The 14,840-nt window shown below is 36.0% G+C and overlaps 1 protein-coding gene across 1 annotated transcript in view; it reads right to left on the reverse strand.

Annotated features, from left to right (window-relative positions):
* ADAM10 (ADAM metallopeptidase domain 10) overlaps positions 1-14,840 on the reverse strand; it is a 111,877-nt gene that overhangs the window by 30,238 nt on the left and 66,799 nt on the right. The window contains exons 6-8 of the mRNA XM_081049816.1: positions 12,385-12,534; positions 9,657-9,749; positions 7,931-8,114 (exon numbers count right to left, since the gene is read on the reverse strand). Coding sequence (XP_080905942.1) covers positions 7,931-8,114; positions 9,657-9,749; positions 12,385-12,534 — 427 coding nt within the window. The remainder of the gene's footprint in view (positions 1-7,930; positions 8,115-9,656; positions 9,750-12,384; positions 12,535-14,840) is intronic.

Here is a 14,840-nt window from a genome sequence, read left to right on the forward strand (position 1 = left end):
TAATGCACTTGTGTGAAATAAAGAAATGTTTTCTGAATTTTGTGCCTGCAATTTTTTGTCGCTTTTGTGTGGACCATCAGTCTTAACTGTCATCATTTTTGTTGCCACTCCTGTCTCATAGGTCTTTAATTAACACTTGATTTAATAGATTTAAAGGGAATAATATTTTGAACCCCAGACAAGATGAATGCAAAAAGAAAGAGCTATTCCGTCGAGTACAAGAAAGGAATCGTGGAGGACTCCTGGGGCAAGAATCTTATGGCTTTCTACAAAGAGAAGAAGTTGGATCTCCCAATGGTCCAAAAATGGCGAGCAGAGTACGATAACCTCAGTCAACAGGGGGTCGGGGGGAAATGCTAAGAAGCCCAAGTGTGGATCAGGTCGGCAACCATTATTTCCTGAGCTGGAAGACATCTGAATGGATTGCTGACAGGAGAGCAAAGTCTTTCGTTGTGCGCAGGGCTGATGTTCAAGCATTTGCCCTTGCAATGGCACCACAGTTAGAAATATCCCCAGAAGAATTCAAAGCATCACAGCACTGGCTGGACGGCTTCCTTCAGCGATATGAACTGTCTCTAAGATCGACAACACTTCTCAAACTGGAAGATACTGAAATTATTAAATGTGCACTTGCATTCAAGTCCTTTGTTGATGGCATCGACTTTTCTAAATACCAACTCTCCAACACGCTTGCTATGGATGAAACTGCAGTGTTTATGGGCCAAGGGTCTCAAACAACAATTGATCAGAGGGGTGCCTCGTCAATCTACATCCCCTCCACTGGTTATGAAAGTGCACGTGTTACCTGTATTTTGGCAATTCGTCTGGATGGAAAGAAAGCCCCACCTCTGATCATAACTAAGGACAAGATAAGGTTGAACGTGTTTCAGGCATTTATGTTCTTGAAACCGAAAAAGCCTAGTGCACACAAGCAGTTATAAGGAAGTGGGTGGATTTAATGCTGCCACTTGTTTAGCAGGGTGGCCAAAGAGGTCTGCTAGTCTGGGATTCAGCCAGCATTCACTGCGCTAAAGACATGAAGGACTTTCTTGCAGAGAGAACAATACATCAAATAATGATTCCCACAGGAATGACTGCCTATCTCCAGACTTTTGATACTGCAATAAACAGGCCATTCAAGGACCATTTGCGCATGGAAATCAACGACTACATTGAAAATAGAATGGAGAGAAATCAGCGTGGAAACTCTGTGAAGCCTCGCCTGCAAGAGGTCGTGACTTGGGTGAAGAATTCATGGGATAAAGTCACTGACAGCTGTATTGCCAATGCACTACAAGCAGGTTGTGGACAAGAAGTGCTCATTTAAGGAGAGTTCTATTGCTGGACATGAGAGATTGGGGCCAGTGGTTCTACGGGAAATGGAGTCGCAAGAAATTCAAGCCGGAATTCGGGGTTTGGAGAGTTATGACGATGTTCCAGATGACATGATTGCATTTGAATAAACGTAGATTTTTGTACATGAATAAATGAATAAATATAGATTGTTATACATGAAAAAACAAGACATCCCTTGAAAACAAGCCCTAATGCGTCATTTGGAGCAAAAATTAATATAAGACCCCGTCTAATTTTCGGCAAAATACGGTAGTACTGTCAAATTTGAATTAAGCATAAAAGACTTCACACTGCAAATTTATCAGTTAAAAAAATAAATAAATACCATACATTAAAAACTCTGATAATATACTTTTCTGTATTTTTAAGGTCTATTTAGTTCAAGGGAGTGTATGAATTTGAGTGTACTCTCTGAAATGTAGTCTTTGTGATTCATATCTTATTTAACTTCTTAAACAATTGCTTTTTAATGACGATTGCTTATAGGAAAGTTTAATATTTGTTACAGACTAATAGCATATGTTGGAACAACTCAATTATACAGGAAGAAAAACACTATATCTAATTTTATAAGTTATGGTTTAGTTTTTTAAAAATACTGTTAACTAGTTTTGACATGCTGGAAACTCAATTAGTGATGAGATATCATATATACCTATAACTAAACCATAACTAAAGTTCAGCAACTGCTTTATATTATAAATTAAAAATTTCACTACATATGTCATCATTGAAAAACACAATTGTGAATAACAATAAGTGTAAAATGTTTTTAATTCAAATCAAAAGCAATTACTGATGGATGGATAACTCAATGACTAGCAAAGAAGTATAACCACATTTTTCTATTGATAGTATAGTCTAAGAGTTAAAGTCATAGAATATCAGTTCGAAACTTTAAAACAGACCCCACACCAAATTAGAAAAACTCCAAAGGTAATATAATACCTTGACAGAGTCCATAAATACAGTTTTGATGTAAGGTAAGCCTCAACGCCTAAAACTTAATAGTAGCACGCTGACCATACAATATTGATCTGAGCTATAACTCTGAACCAGACAGGAGTACCACTTCCAGATAGGTTATTAGGAAATGTCTCAGGGCATTTCTTTGACTCTCATGTCTGGGTATCAGTACTCACATGTAATGAGTAGGGACCAGAGATGTTAAACATCCTACAAGGGACAATCCAGACCACCCTGAACAAAATGCCAATATTAAGTGTCCTGTTGCAACATCCTAATGATGTAATTCTCCTCGCCTTGCAATTAGACTTTCAAACAATAGATTAAGAATTCAACGGGCTGTGGGTTACCTTGAGAATCCATGTTAAGCTCTGCATGCCCTCAAATCCTAATATGTACAATTAAATTAAAATTTCTAAGAAAAACAGAAGAGACTACCAAATGTCTACCAAACGAAATGTCTGAAAAAAAATTCTTCACAAATGGTCCGAGGAATACTGAATAGTTCAGGATTAACTATGGAGAGGAATTCCAGAGCTCGCCTGATGCAGTGACCTGGCCGAACTGAGACTACGTTCACTTGGTTAACTGGTAACATTAAGATGGACAATACATGAGCAGAATGAGGAGCAAAATAGCCCCTCAAAAGGCGTGTCAGAAGCAATGAAGTAGAACAAAGGGATTATTTAATATAAAGAATTTACTTTGTTAAGGAACCAATGTTTCAGTCTCTAAATAAGAGGCTACCTGCTTAACACAGAACTGTGGTCATATAAAGAAAAGTTTAATCTTTCCAGATTCATATTCAAGACTGCTTTGTTTTGGAGACCAGAGTCCCTTTTGGGGGTTCTCTTCTAGGCCCAGTATAATTTTAAATGGGAGCCATCAAGTCAGCCCAGTTCGCTAGCTGTTTCTAGTTATTATGGAGCTGAGGAAGGAGGTGCTGTTTTCCTCATTAAGGAAACCCGAGGCAGCACCCAAGTACAATATGAAATTAAATACAAACAAATAAAAAGTAGTGTAAAGAAGACTTGAAGACAAGAAACCTACTATTCAAATGCTTCAACACTCATTGCTGTTCCCAGCTTAACTGAGTCAGTAAAGAGGAACAACAGCTAATCATTTGAGTAAGTATTCTGTGGAAATTAAAATAATATCACAACAAAATCCTTTCAACTACCAAATATTTGAATAGTGAAATATCTGCAGAATTAAATGAAATTAAGCTAAATAATACAACAGAATCAAAATTAATTAGACTAAATACAAATGAAAAGATTAAGAAACAGTAGTAGGTTACAAGTTAAACAGATCACCTATGAAACGCTATTTTAAAAAAAAGATAATAGCAAGTATTACTAAATCTATAGCAGAAACATTAAGTCTCAAAGGAGGAGCAAAGACAAGAAACTACAGTGAAAAATAAACAAGTGAAGCAAATGATTTACCTGAGTTTATAGACATAGAACAGAAAAAAACCGTCTCATACGGTAGCTCCCAATGCAGTGCTCTTCCCATTATGCCCTGACAGTTACCCAAAATGATACCTAAATATTATAGAGTAGTACTATTTTATAATTCCACTCTTTTAAGAAAGAAGGAAATGGATTACAACAATATAACACCTCTACTAAGATGCAGGAAACACTTCAACTTACTAGAACTGTCTTGGGGCCGGCCCGGTGGCTCAGGCAGTTGGAGCTCCGTGCTCCTAACACCAAAGGCTGCCTGTTCCATTCCCACATGGGCCAGTGGGCTCTCAACCATAGGCTGCCGGTTTAATTCTTCGACTCCCACAAGGAATGGTGGGCTGTGCCCCCTGCAACTAACAACATCAAATGGACCTGGAGCTGAGCTGCGCCCTACACATCTTAGATTGAAAGGACAACAACTTGACTTGGAAAAAAAAAAGTCCTGGAAATACACACTGTACCCCAATAAAGTCCTGTTCCCCTTCCCTAATAAAATCTTTAAAAAAAAATGTCTTGAGAAAGCTAGAATGTTACAGTATATAATAACCAGTAAAATAACTACCAAATGCACTAAACCTGGAGTCAAAAGGTCCAGATTCAAGGTTCTGTGTGATACTGGGTTGGTCAAAGTCTCTGAACCCAAGTTTTCTCATTTATAAAATGGAGGTAGTACTCATGTGTGTATTGAAATAGTAAGACCAAATATATAAAGTTCCTTATAAAAAAAATAAAATGTAAGTCAAATATAAAACTCAGTTCGAGTAGTCTGGGGCAAAGGGAAATGAAGAAGAAATCTGTTCAATGTTATGTCAACACAGGTACCCTTTACAAGCTAAAAAAAAATAGGTCAAAGAAACAGATTCCTTTCTCTTTCCCACTCTAGCCCCCATCCTTCTGTCCTTGCTTAGCCCCTCCTCAGAAGCTCTTAGAAGAAAGGCTTCTAAAAGCTGAAATTGGGAGTCTAACACAGAGTAAAGGAAAAGGGCATCAGATAAAGAATCCAATTACAAAAATACCATATTTCCCCGAAAATAAGACCCCGAAAGTAATACCGTATTTCCCTGAAAATAAGACCTAAGTGGAAAATAAGCCCTACCATGATTTTTCAGCATTACATCCCCTGAACATAAGCCCTAACACATGTTTTGGAGCAAAAATTAATATAAGACCTGGTCTTATTTTCAGGGAAACATGGTATGTCCCACCATTTTCAATCCAGAACTGTTTACTGCTGCTTCAGTAAAATGAGCAGCATCACAAATGGTGGTCCAAATATCATAAACTAGACATAAAAACAAATTGTCCCCAAAATCCATAACCCCAGTCTAATCATGAGAAAAACATCAGACAGATTGCAACAAAGGGGCATCCTAAAATATACCTGACCAGTACTCCTCAATATTTTCAAAGTTATCAAAAACAAGGGAAGTCTGAGAAACCCTAATAGCCAAGAGAAAACTAAAGAAACATGACAACTAAATGTAATATGGTACCCTAGATGAGATCCTATAACAGAAAAAGGACCTTAGGTTAAACCTAAAGGAATCTGAATAAACTATGGACTGACTTTAGTTAACAATACTGGATCATTAATTGTTACAAATGTTACCATACTAATGTAAGCTGTTAACATAGGAAATTGTGGTGGGGGTAGGGGAGTATGGGAACTCTCTATACTGTCTGTACAATTTTTTCGTAAATTTAGAACTATTCTAAAAACACAGCCTATTTTAAAAAAAAAAAAGTGGCTGCATCTATAGACATGAGGACATCCGAAGATTTAGGAAAATCTGACCAAACTCCTTCAGGAGCATTACACTCTTTTTTTTTCTTCTTAATTTTATTGGGGAATATTAGGGGAACAGTGTGTTTCTCCAGGACCCATTAGCTCCAAGTAGTTGTCCTTCAATCTAGTTGTGGAGGGCACAGCTCAGCTCCAAGTCTAGTTGCCGTTTTCAATCTTTAGTTGCAGGGGGTGCAGCCCACCATCCCATGTGGGAATCGAACCAGCAACTCTGTTGTTCAGAAACTGCGCTCTAACCAACTGAGCCATCCGGCCGCCCCAGGAGTATTACATTCTTAATGAACAACAGTCTGGGGTTAACTATTGTTTTGACTATGCAAAATGGCAGGCAAGATTTTAGTTTGAGATTATCCAATCATTTGTCCAGAAGACATTTTGTGAGCAAGCTTCTTTGGAGACAAAAATATTTATATGGTGTTTCTCAAACTTAGTATGTATCAGAATCACCTGGAGGGCCTCTTCAAACAAAGATTGCTGGGCTCCACATCCAGAGTTTCTGATTTGGTAAACCTGGGTGGGGCCCATGAACATACATTTCTAATCACCAGCTGGTGATGCTAATGCTGCTAGTCCACAGAGCACACACTGGGAACCACTATACTAATAATGGCAACATACAAACAAAAATCAAATGAATCCCCAAGTTTCTGCAGTACTTACTGATGAATAAGAAGGGAGCATAAAATTTGTGATAAAATCATCCAACTATTCAAGGACAGGAAAAGAACTTTCAGAACATAAAAGTTACAAAATGTGAAACATCATAAGAAAGAGTGAGCTGTAAAATCCACTGACAATCCAAGTAACACAAAACCAATACTGATTATCATAAGGGACAATAATTAAAAATTACTGTACTATGATATATGCAGCCCATGAGACTAAACTTGTACTTTAATGACATAGTGAAATTGAGAACACTTTAAAATGTGGGGAAAAAAGCTTTGAAAACTGTAAAAAGGATATTCATTGCTGACTTTTAAAAAAAAGCAAGAAATATAAAAGTGAAATAAGGTACAAATGAAAGTAAGAATAACAGATCAAAAAATAAACTAATAAAAATGGGCACAGAAAAGCCTGTCTTACCCTGGGTAAAACAGAAGTTGATTCTTTTAAGATAAAAATGGCACATTAATAAAAAAGAGTTCTACATAGGGGGGTGCCAAAAAAATGTATATACATTTTAAGAAAGGAAAAAACTGTATTAAAATTACAGTGATGGTTACCACTTTGAGCATCTCTTGTAATTGCAGAAGTCAAATGTGACTTGTATTCATCTTTTGTTATCAGTATATATTGAGTATTACAATTTTAATAGTTTTTTTCCCTTTTTTAAAATGGGCATATGTTTTTTGGCACCCTCTGTACATAGCTCAAGAGATAACAGACTACTCATCAAACTATATATGGCAAAACTTATATTCAAAGAGTCTGGAATTTTTTTCTATTCATCTTTCAATTCATAAATTTGTATTTCTCTAAACTAAGCTACTGAACTTATACTGTAAATCACAGACCCTCACCCCCACTGTAATGAGAAGGGGATTATCTTATCCCAGATTTATCAAATGATAGTAGCTTTCATGGCTAAAGCAGAGAGCCCAGCAGAATATGGGCCCAGGCGGTGCAGCCAATGGAGCTGTGGGTACTGGGGCCTCCTGCCTGCAACTCTTTTCAAGCAATACTTCACTTTTGTTAAAATAAAGGCTAGAAAAAAATAATAACGCTTTCTTTTCTTTCTACCTGCTGCTCCTGACCAGGGTCTCTCTGCTTTCTGTCTCACTGTAGAACAGAACCTAAGAACATACTTTTCTCCCTTTTGACTCTATAACTTTCTTTAAAATTTTTAAATTAATAACTAACTTTTGTGAGAAAAATATTAGTATTTTGTTTTGATTTTAGAAATGAGTACCATTTTTTCCCTTAAAATCATCTATTTCACAAATATATGGGTGTAGAAGGAGAACTAACTCTGGGTGGTGAACACATAACGCAATATATAGATGATGTATTACAGAATTGTACACTTGAAACCTATTTAGTTTTGTTGACCAGTGTCACCCCAATAAATTTTAATTTAAAAAAATTATTTATTTCAGCTTCTGAATGTACCAAATGTCAGGATAACTCCCTGTTAGAATTCATTTCAAAATAACAAGCTGCCTCATCTATTTTTCCATATATATCGTGCTAAGGAATCTTGCCTAACTCAAGTTGTGTAAATTAAGATATTGTACAAGCATCACTTTCTCCTATACTTTGTAAAATTCAATTTTTCCTGAAAAATTGCTTTTTGTTTCAAGTATTAGGTCAAGACAGTTAGATAAACTACCTGAAGGGGCTCCAACCCAAGCCAGACCAAGAACGCCATCATCAAAATCTCGGTCTGTGAAGACATAGGCCAAACAGTAGTCATCATGATTCTGCTCAGAATTCAATTCCAGAAACTTCTCCACACCAATATTTGGAAAACGGAAGGGATTTGTAGGGTCCTTCTCATCAGCAGTTGTATTGATCTAAAATCCAAAACAATGATTTAAATAATTAATGTTAGTAGAGTCTTAATGTTAGTCTGCTCATCTTGTTCTGAATCTGTCTGGACAATATGCTTGGGGGCCAAGGGGAGTCAGGCCTCAACTAAGACTTCTACAGTTGTTCCCAATGCCCCTCTCCATCCCTGGGCTGATTATAGAAGCCAAAACAGAAAGAAAATTTTTAACAAGGCAGGGTAGGGGAATTAAAATTGAATATATTAAATTTCTGAGTAAGTATTCACCTGATTCCTTGGGGTGGAAAAACAAGTTCTGCTTTCAAAATTTCTAATAAAGTAGTTTCCCAAAGTTAATCACCTGAGCAAGTCTCTTTTAGTGCTCATCTCCTATATATGGTGACAAGTATAAGAAAATAAAACTCTGTATTTTAGCTAGTTACTAGAACAAAACAAATATCGAACCCAAGACTGTTAATTCAGCAAACAAATCATTTTCTTGGCTCTCCTTGCCAAGAGAGTCACATGAGTCAAACTTCAATTTTTTCCCTGGATGTGGGCAAGAGTTTTATTTTTCTTACTGACAATTTGTTTGTCTTATTATTTCAAGCTGAGTTCCTCCAGAATGTTTCTTTCCTGGTGCAGGTTCCTCCTCCACAATCTGAAGAATAATCTGGTTCTGATACCAAACTTCTACTAAACAAAAGCTTTCATTTATCAGCCTCTGCTTCCTTTCAGAGACCTGCCCTTTTAAGTCCTAGAACAATTTGGCTTTCCTCAGGTAAATCAGAGAATCGCACACAATACTGTTGATAGAGAATAAAAAGGGGTATGTATGAAAGTAAACATTTTTTGTAAACAGTCTATTGAAAATGTCAGTAGTACTGGGAGGATATTACTGGCTCAGGATCAACATTTCTCAAGCTATGTCTGCCAGTTCTTTGGAGTCTCAATTGATGTTAATATAAAAAAGGTCTCACGGTCAAATTAGTTTAGAAAAATATGGTTTTCTTTCCTAGAGGACTTCTCAAAACTTGAGGTATGTTAGTATGTAAGGTGAATTTTCAAGAAGAGGGTATAGTATACCATGCGTATTTCCAAACTTCTAACTTTATTTAACCACTGTATCTATCCTTCCCTCTCCTGGAGCATGAAATGGGACACACACTGAAATACACAGCACAAGGCAAATCTTAGAAACTGGGGAATAATATCAGGGGGGAAAAAATGTCAAGTACTGTATCTGTAGTTTTTGAGAGGTTAGGGCTTTCTATTAATAACTAGTATATTAATCAGATAGACAGAAGACAGTACTGCCATACCTACTTTGCAGCCCAGATTAAAGTCTTACAGATTTCATTCTTAAATCATAAACCCAGGTATCCCCTCTGTGTGCGTGCGCATGTGTGTATGTGTATAAAAGTCAAGAGTAAAGATAAACTGCATCAGTAAATACAATTTAAATTATTTAATGCATAAAAATGAAGTAAAAAGCATGCATTTTTCTTTTTGTAAACATGGTCCTTATTGTTTCTCTTTTCTAATGTTCTTAACTATTAAAATTCCTTACTCTTATGCGTTTCACCATGAAACTGATGTTACGGATTCCGGAGAAGTCTGTGGTCTGATAAATTGTATCAATTGCTTTAACATGACTGGATATCTATTGATTTAAAAAAAGAAAAGCATTTTAGACACAATGTTGAAATGTGAAAAAGACTGAATTTCCATTTCCTAAATCAAGAATTATTCATGTTCCCAATCAAATTTTAACGTATCTACATCATATACTAGATGAAAGAATGAAAAAGATTAGTGAGCTGAAGCTGAGAGGAAAGATTCTGCGCTTTTTCCATACTCTTCTCTGGTCCAAACCAAATATGCACTTTTGTTTCGGCCATCCTACATTGTAACACCTGCATCCCTTTTTAGATGATGTTTCCTTATGCCTTAGGGTATTTATCCTTCAGGCTCAGCTCAGCTCAAACATCTGTGAGAAGGTCTGATAATATCAGGACACTCAGTCATTCATTGACTTTGGTCTTTCTATTGCTGTAGTAGTACACGTTATGTAAGTTTTGTTGACCACTTAACTACCGTGTTTCTCCTAAAATAAGACCTAACCAGAAAATAAGCCTTAGCATGATTTTTCAGGATGACATCCCCTGAACATAAGCCCTAATGAGTCTTTTGGAGCACACCTTAATATAAAACCCGGTCTTATTTTTTGGGAAACACGGTATATGCTAGGCACTGTTTTAGGTGCTGGGGATAAAATGATGAACAAAATAGAGAAGGTTCTCACAAATTTAGAGATTTTTTTGTGGGGCTGGATAATTAAAATATAAACAAGTATGTTCAGATTTTGCTAACCACTAGGATGAGATTAACATGATGATGGAACACAACATAATCCTGTTTAGCCTGTTGACTCCCAACTAAATTCTCTGGCTTCTAAATCACTCTGTATACAACGTTCCCATCTTCATTTACAAAAAGCTCTTGCTAACATTTATGTGAAAACACACACACACACACACACACACACACACAATTTTCAAAGAAATTATATAAACATTAAGATAGTCAAGTAGAAGCATTAACAATTTCAAAAGTAGTCCAGGTTGCCAAATATTGATAGTCATAGCAGTGCTGATAGGGTCCATTATAAATAAATTCATGCTACCTAACCTCAATTTGGCCTAGCAGTCCTCTACTCCATTCTCAACAGTGGTGGTTCACACTTTTCTCCAGAGTTCATCTTCACTTCCCTCTCTCTTTACCTTGAACTTTTTCTGGTTTTATCCATTTATATTTTTTCCAAATGGTACTCTTCTTTAAAGGGTAACTTTTCTTTATTCCTTACCGGATCTTCAAGAACATTTTTCACATCAATTCTTCTTTCTCTTACATCCTACCACTGTTTCTCTACTGAATGATTTTCCCCTTACTAGCAACATCTCATGTAATCCCTACACTCTTTTCACCCCCAAATAGTTCATATTATTTTTAAGCCACATTTTTTTCTGTTTTTCACATTTCTTGAAACTCTCACTGTTTCCGCCAACCCATTCCTTACTGTTCACATTTTCACCCTCAACTCTATTGAGAGCTTTCTTAAAGCTCATTAATTTTCTTATTAACTATTAGGTTGGTGCAAAAGTAATTGCAGTTTTTGCATTTATTTTTAAACTGCAATTACTTTTGCACCAACCTAACAGAAACCAACTAACTACCTTTTGTAGTCATTCCTTTTCCCAGCATTACTAAAGTATAACTGACAAAACTGTAAGATACCAGAATGATTTTATATATGTATACATTGTGAAGGACTCCTACCATCTAGTTAATTAACATGTCATTCTCTTTGATATCTCCACAACATGACATTATTAGCTATGCACTTTGTTTTGAAACTTTGTTTCTTCCTTGGCTAATTATTTAATCCTATCTCTTTAACTATTATGTTTTAGCCCATAGCTTCTCTTGCTCATCCTGTTTACTATATACAAATATTATTTCCCAGTTTCTTCCCTTTTGATTTCATTCTCTCCCCTTATGTTAACTATCTCTTTTGTGCCCTTAAATTCCATGCAGAAAGCTCAAGGCTAACCTGTCCCAAGTTCTAGTTCTACATTTTCGATATTCTAAGGGAATAACCACCTGGCTTCTAAACATGTCTAAAATTAAGCTTATCACCACCACCAACTGAGTTCACCATTTATACTAGTGTCACATCAGTCCTCTCAGTCTCAAATCCTTGGGAGTCAAAATGCATTCATCAGACTTTCACTGGATAGCTTCACCATGAAGGACATTTTGAACGGTATTGCCAAAGACTTTATACTTTACTAAAGGTTGAGAAGACATAAATGCAAATAATAATGTAATTTAGAAAGTGCTTAGCACAATGGGAATACAGAATATAAATTAAATCCTTCTGGTTGAAAGGATTCCTCTATCATTCCCTGTTTTAAGACCACAAATGAAAATTCAACCCTCTTTCCAAAGCTAAACTCTATCATCATCATCATCATCATCATCATCATCATCATCATCACCTCCTTCATAAAATCACTTTCTTATACTTGTTTTTTGAATGACACTAAAATATCCTAACTGGTCTTTCTTTCAGTTATCTGTGTGCTTATCTTACATATTTTATCATCTCACAATTGAAAATACACGCTCTTTATTTTTCCAAAATGAGATACATGCTAACTTAAATTTTTAGAGGAAAATATAGGTAAAATGATACAATACGAGAACTCCTAAAATAGTAAGAAAATTATAAATACCTGGGCAATCACAGCTTCTCGTGTTCCATAATATTTAAAAAACAGATGATCAGTCTGAATATAAAGCTGACAAGTATTTTTTTCAGCTGAAGTTGTACGTTTTTTCCTCAAGAGTTCTGGACCATTAACAGCACGTTTTTCTTGAGGTGTCTGTATGCCAAAAAGAGACTCATTTCTAATAATTAGCATACTTCACTATTACAATTTTATATAGTTAAGAATATGCATTATAAACAATTTCATATTCTGCTTTACTATGTAACACCATAGGCATTTCCCCATGCCATTAAAACTTCTTCATAAACATCATTTTCAGCTTTATAACATTCTACTGCATAGATGATCTATTACTTATTCAAGTAATTCTTTCACTTTAAAAAATTTTCAAAACATATCTTTCAATATGTAATCATTTGGATATAAAGTAAGTCTTAGTAGTTTGTAATACTTTGTAATACTTCTACCTCACCTCTATAAACCCAATCTGTTACCTACCCCTGCCAAATTTGTCTTCTAAATACCTAAGTAACCTGCCTATTATCTCCGGCTCCACCACGTTAGCTGAAGCTACCATCACTTATTACCTAGAGTACTGCAGTAAGAGCAATGTTGTCTATCCATATTCACTATTGGCCTTCAGTCTATCCTGCATATTGCAATCTTTTCAAATACAAACTTGAAAATATTGCCCACCTGAATAATATATTTCAATGACTTCCTACTGCTCTAAGGGTAAAGCCCTAAATCCTTTATATGTGCCACCAAATCAGCGTTACAGACTCTGCTTAGCCAGCCAGTTTCTTCCCATTCCGTATTACTTCAAAGAGACCTTACCACGTTACCCAACCCTCGCTCTCAGTGCTACAGCTCAATAGGCCTTCTTTCCAATCCTCCAACACACAGTTTTCTCCTCCCACAGTCTGCACATGCTGGTGCTACCTCTCCTGATCTAGTTAACTTCTTCCTTCAGACTCAGCAAAGATTAGTCATTATATCACCTCATAGATCCATGTACCTATGTCCCTTAAATACAGCAACCTTACAGTTTATTGTGTGGATATTTGTTTAATTTCTGTTCCCAGCCCACCACCGATTACATCAACCACTAGAATATGAGTTCTAGAAAGAAGATACTATCCCTGTTTGCTTCTCACTATACTACTATCACCTAACACAGAACTGGCAGGCAAATTGGATACTCACAGGTATTTGCTTAAAGAATGACCACTGCTATTGAACCCAAGGACTTAAACATTTGTTGACATCTAAACGCACCATTTTAAGTGAATTTTGATGACACAATTAACAGAACATTCCAATTAAATTTTAAGCCACAATTCCAAATTTACACTTTCCTTGACAACTCCATGTCTAACTGCTCTTTTAGTTATTGCCTTCATTTTACTGTTACCTATTTTCATGGGGTACATCATTCTAGGTTTGCAGTTACTCTGTTTCAAAACATTCCACTGTCTTCTGGTTTCAACTCTTTCCAATGACAAATGAGCTGTCATTTTTATAGCTGCTTCATTGCGGGTAACTGGACGTTTTTTCCTGGTTGCTTTTAGTAGTATATCTTTCGGTTTTTCTACGTTTGTAAATAATGTGCCAGGGTATTGTTTTCATTATAAAGTATTTATCCTGCTCTAATTACAGGGCTTACTAAATTCGTTGTTTGATAGCCTTTGATACATTTGGAAAATTTCCAGCCATTATTGCCCCTATTTCACTTTTTTTTTCTTCTGAGAGATCAATTATACATATGTTAGATCTTTTTAATGTATTGCTTATGTCTCTTATGTTCTTTTCTGTATTTTCTATCCTTTTGTTTCTGACTGGTTCACGCTATTTTCTTATGACATGCTATCCAGATCTAAATCCATCAAATTCTATTCTTAATTTCTGTTACATTTTTCAATTCTAGAATTTCCATTGGGTTCTTTTGTTCAGAAAATTTTCAATTTTCTGCTGACATTTTAATTAAATTTAAAATAAATTACCTCTTAAAGAAATTTTTAATTTCTTTAATGAGAAAAAAGTCCTTTATATTTACCTACATACAGAGCGTGCCCAAAAAATGGATACACATTTTAAAAAAGCAAAAAAGTGTATTAAACTTGTAATACTCAATATATACCGATAATAAAAGATGAATGCAAGTCACTTTTGACTTCTGCAATTACAAGAGGTGCTCAAAGTGGTTACTGTCAGCGCCCAGACCTCTGATTACAGTGAACACTGTTCAGTAGACTTCTGTAGCAAGCGTCTAAACTGTTCCAACACCACAGCAGAAGAAGCAGGACTTGCTGCTGTGCAAGGTCTCCCGGATCCTCCCTTGTGCACAACACACAGAGCACCATGCATCTCAAACTTATTACGAATACGTGCAGTTGTTAGGCATGTCGGAGGTTCTGTTGCTTACTCACGCCTCCATTACCGTTGTACTTCCACAACAT

This window comes from Rhinolophus hipposideros (genome assembly GCF_964194185.1).
Source record: "Rhinolophus hipposideros genome assembly, chromosome: 5".
Classification (NCBI taxonomy): Eukaryota; Metazoa; Chordata; class Mammalia; order Chiroptera; family Rhinolophidae; genus Rhinolophus; species Rhinolophus hipposideros.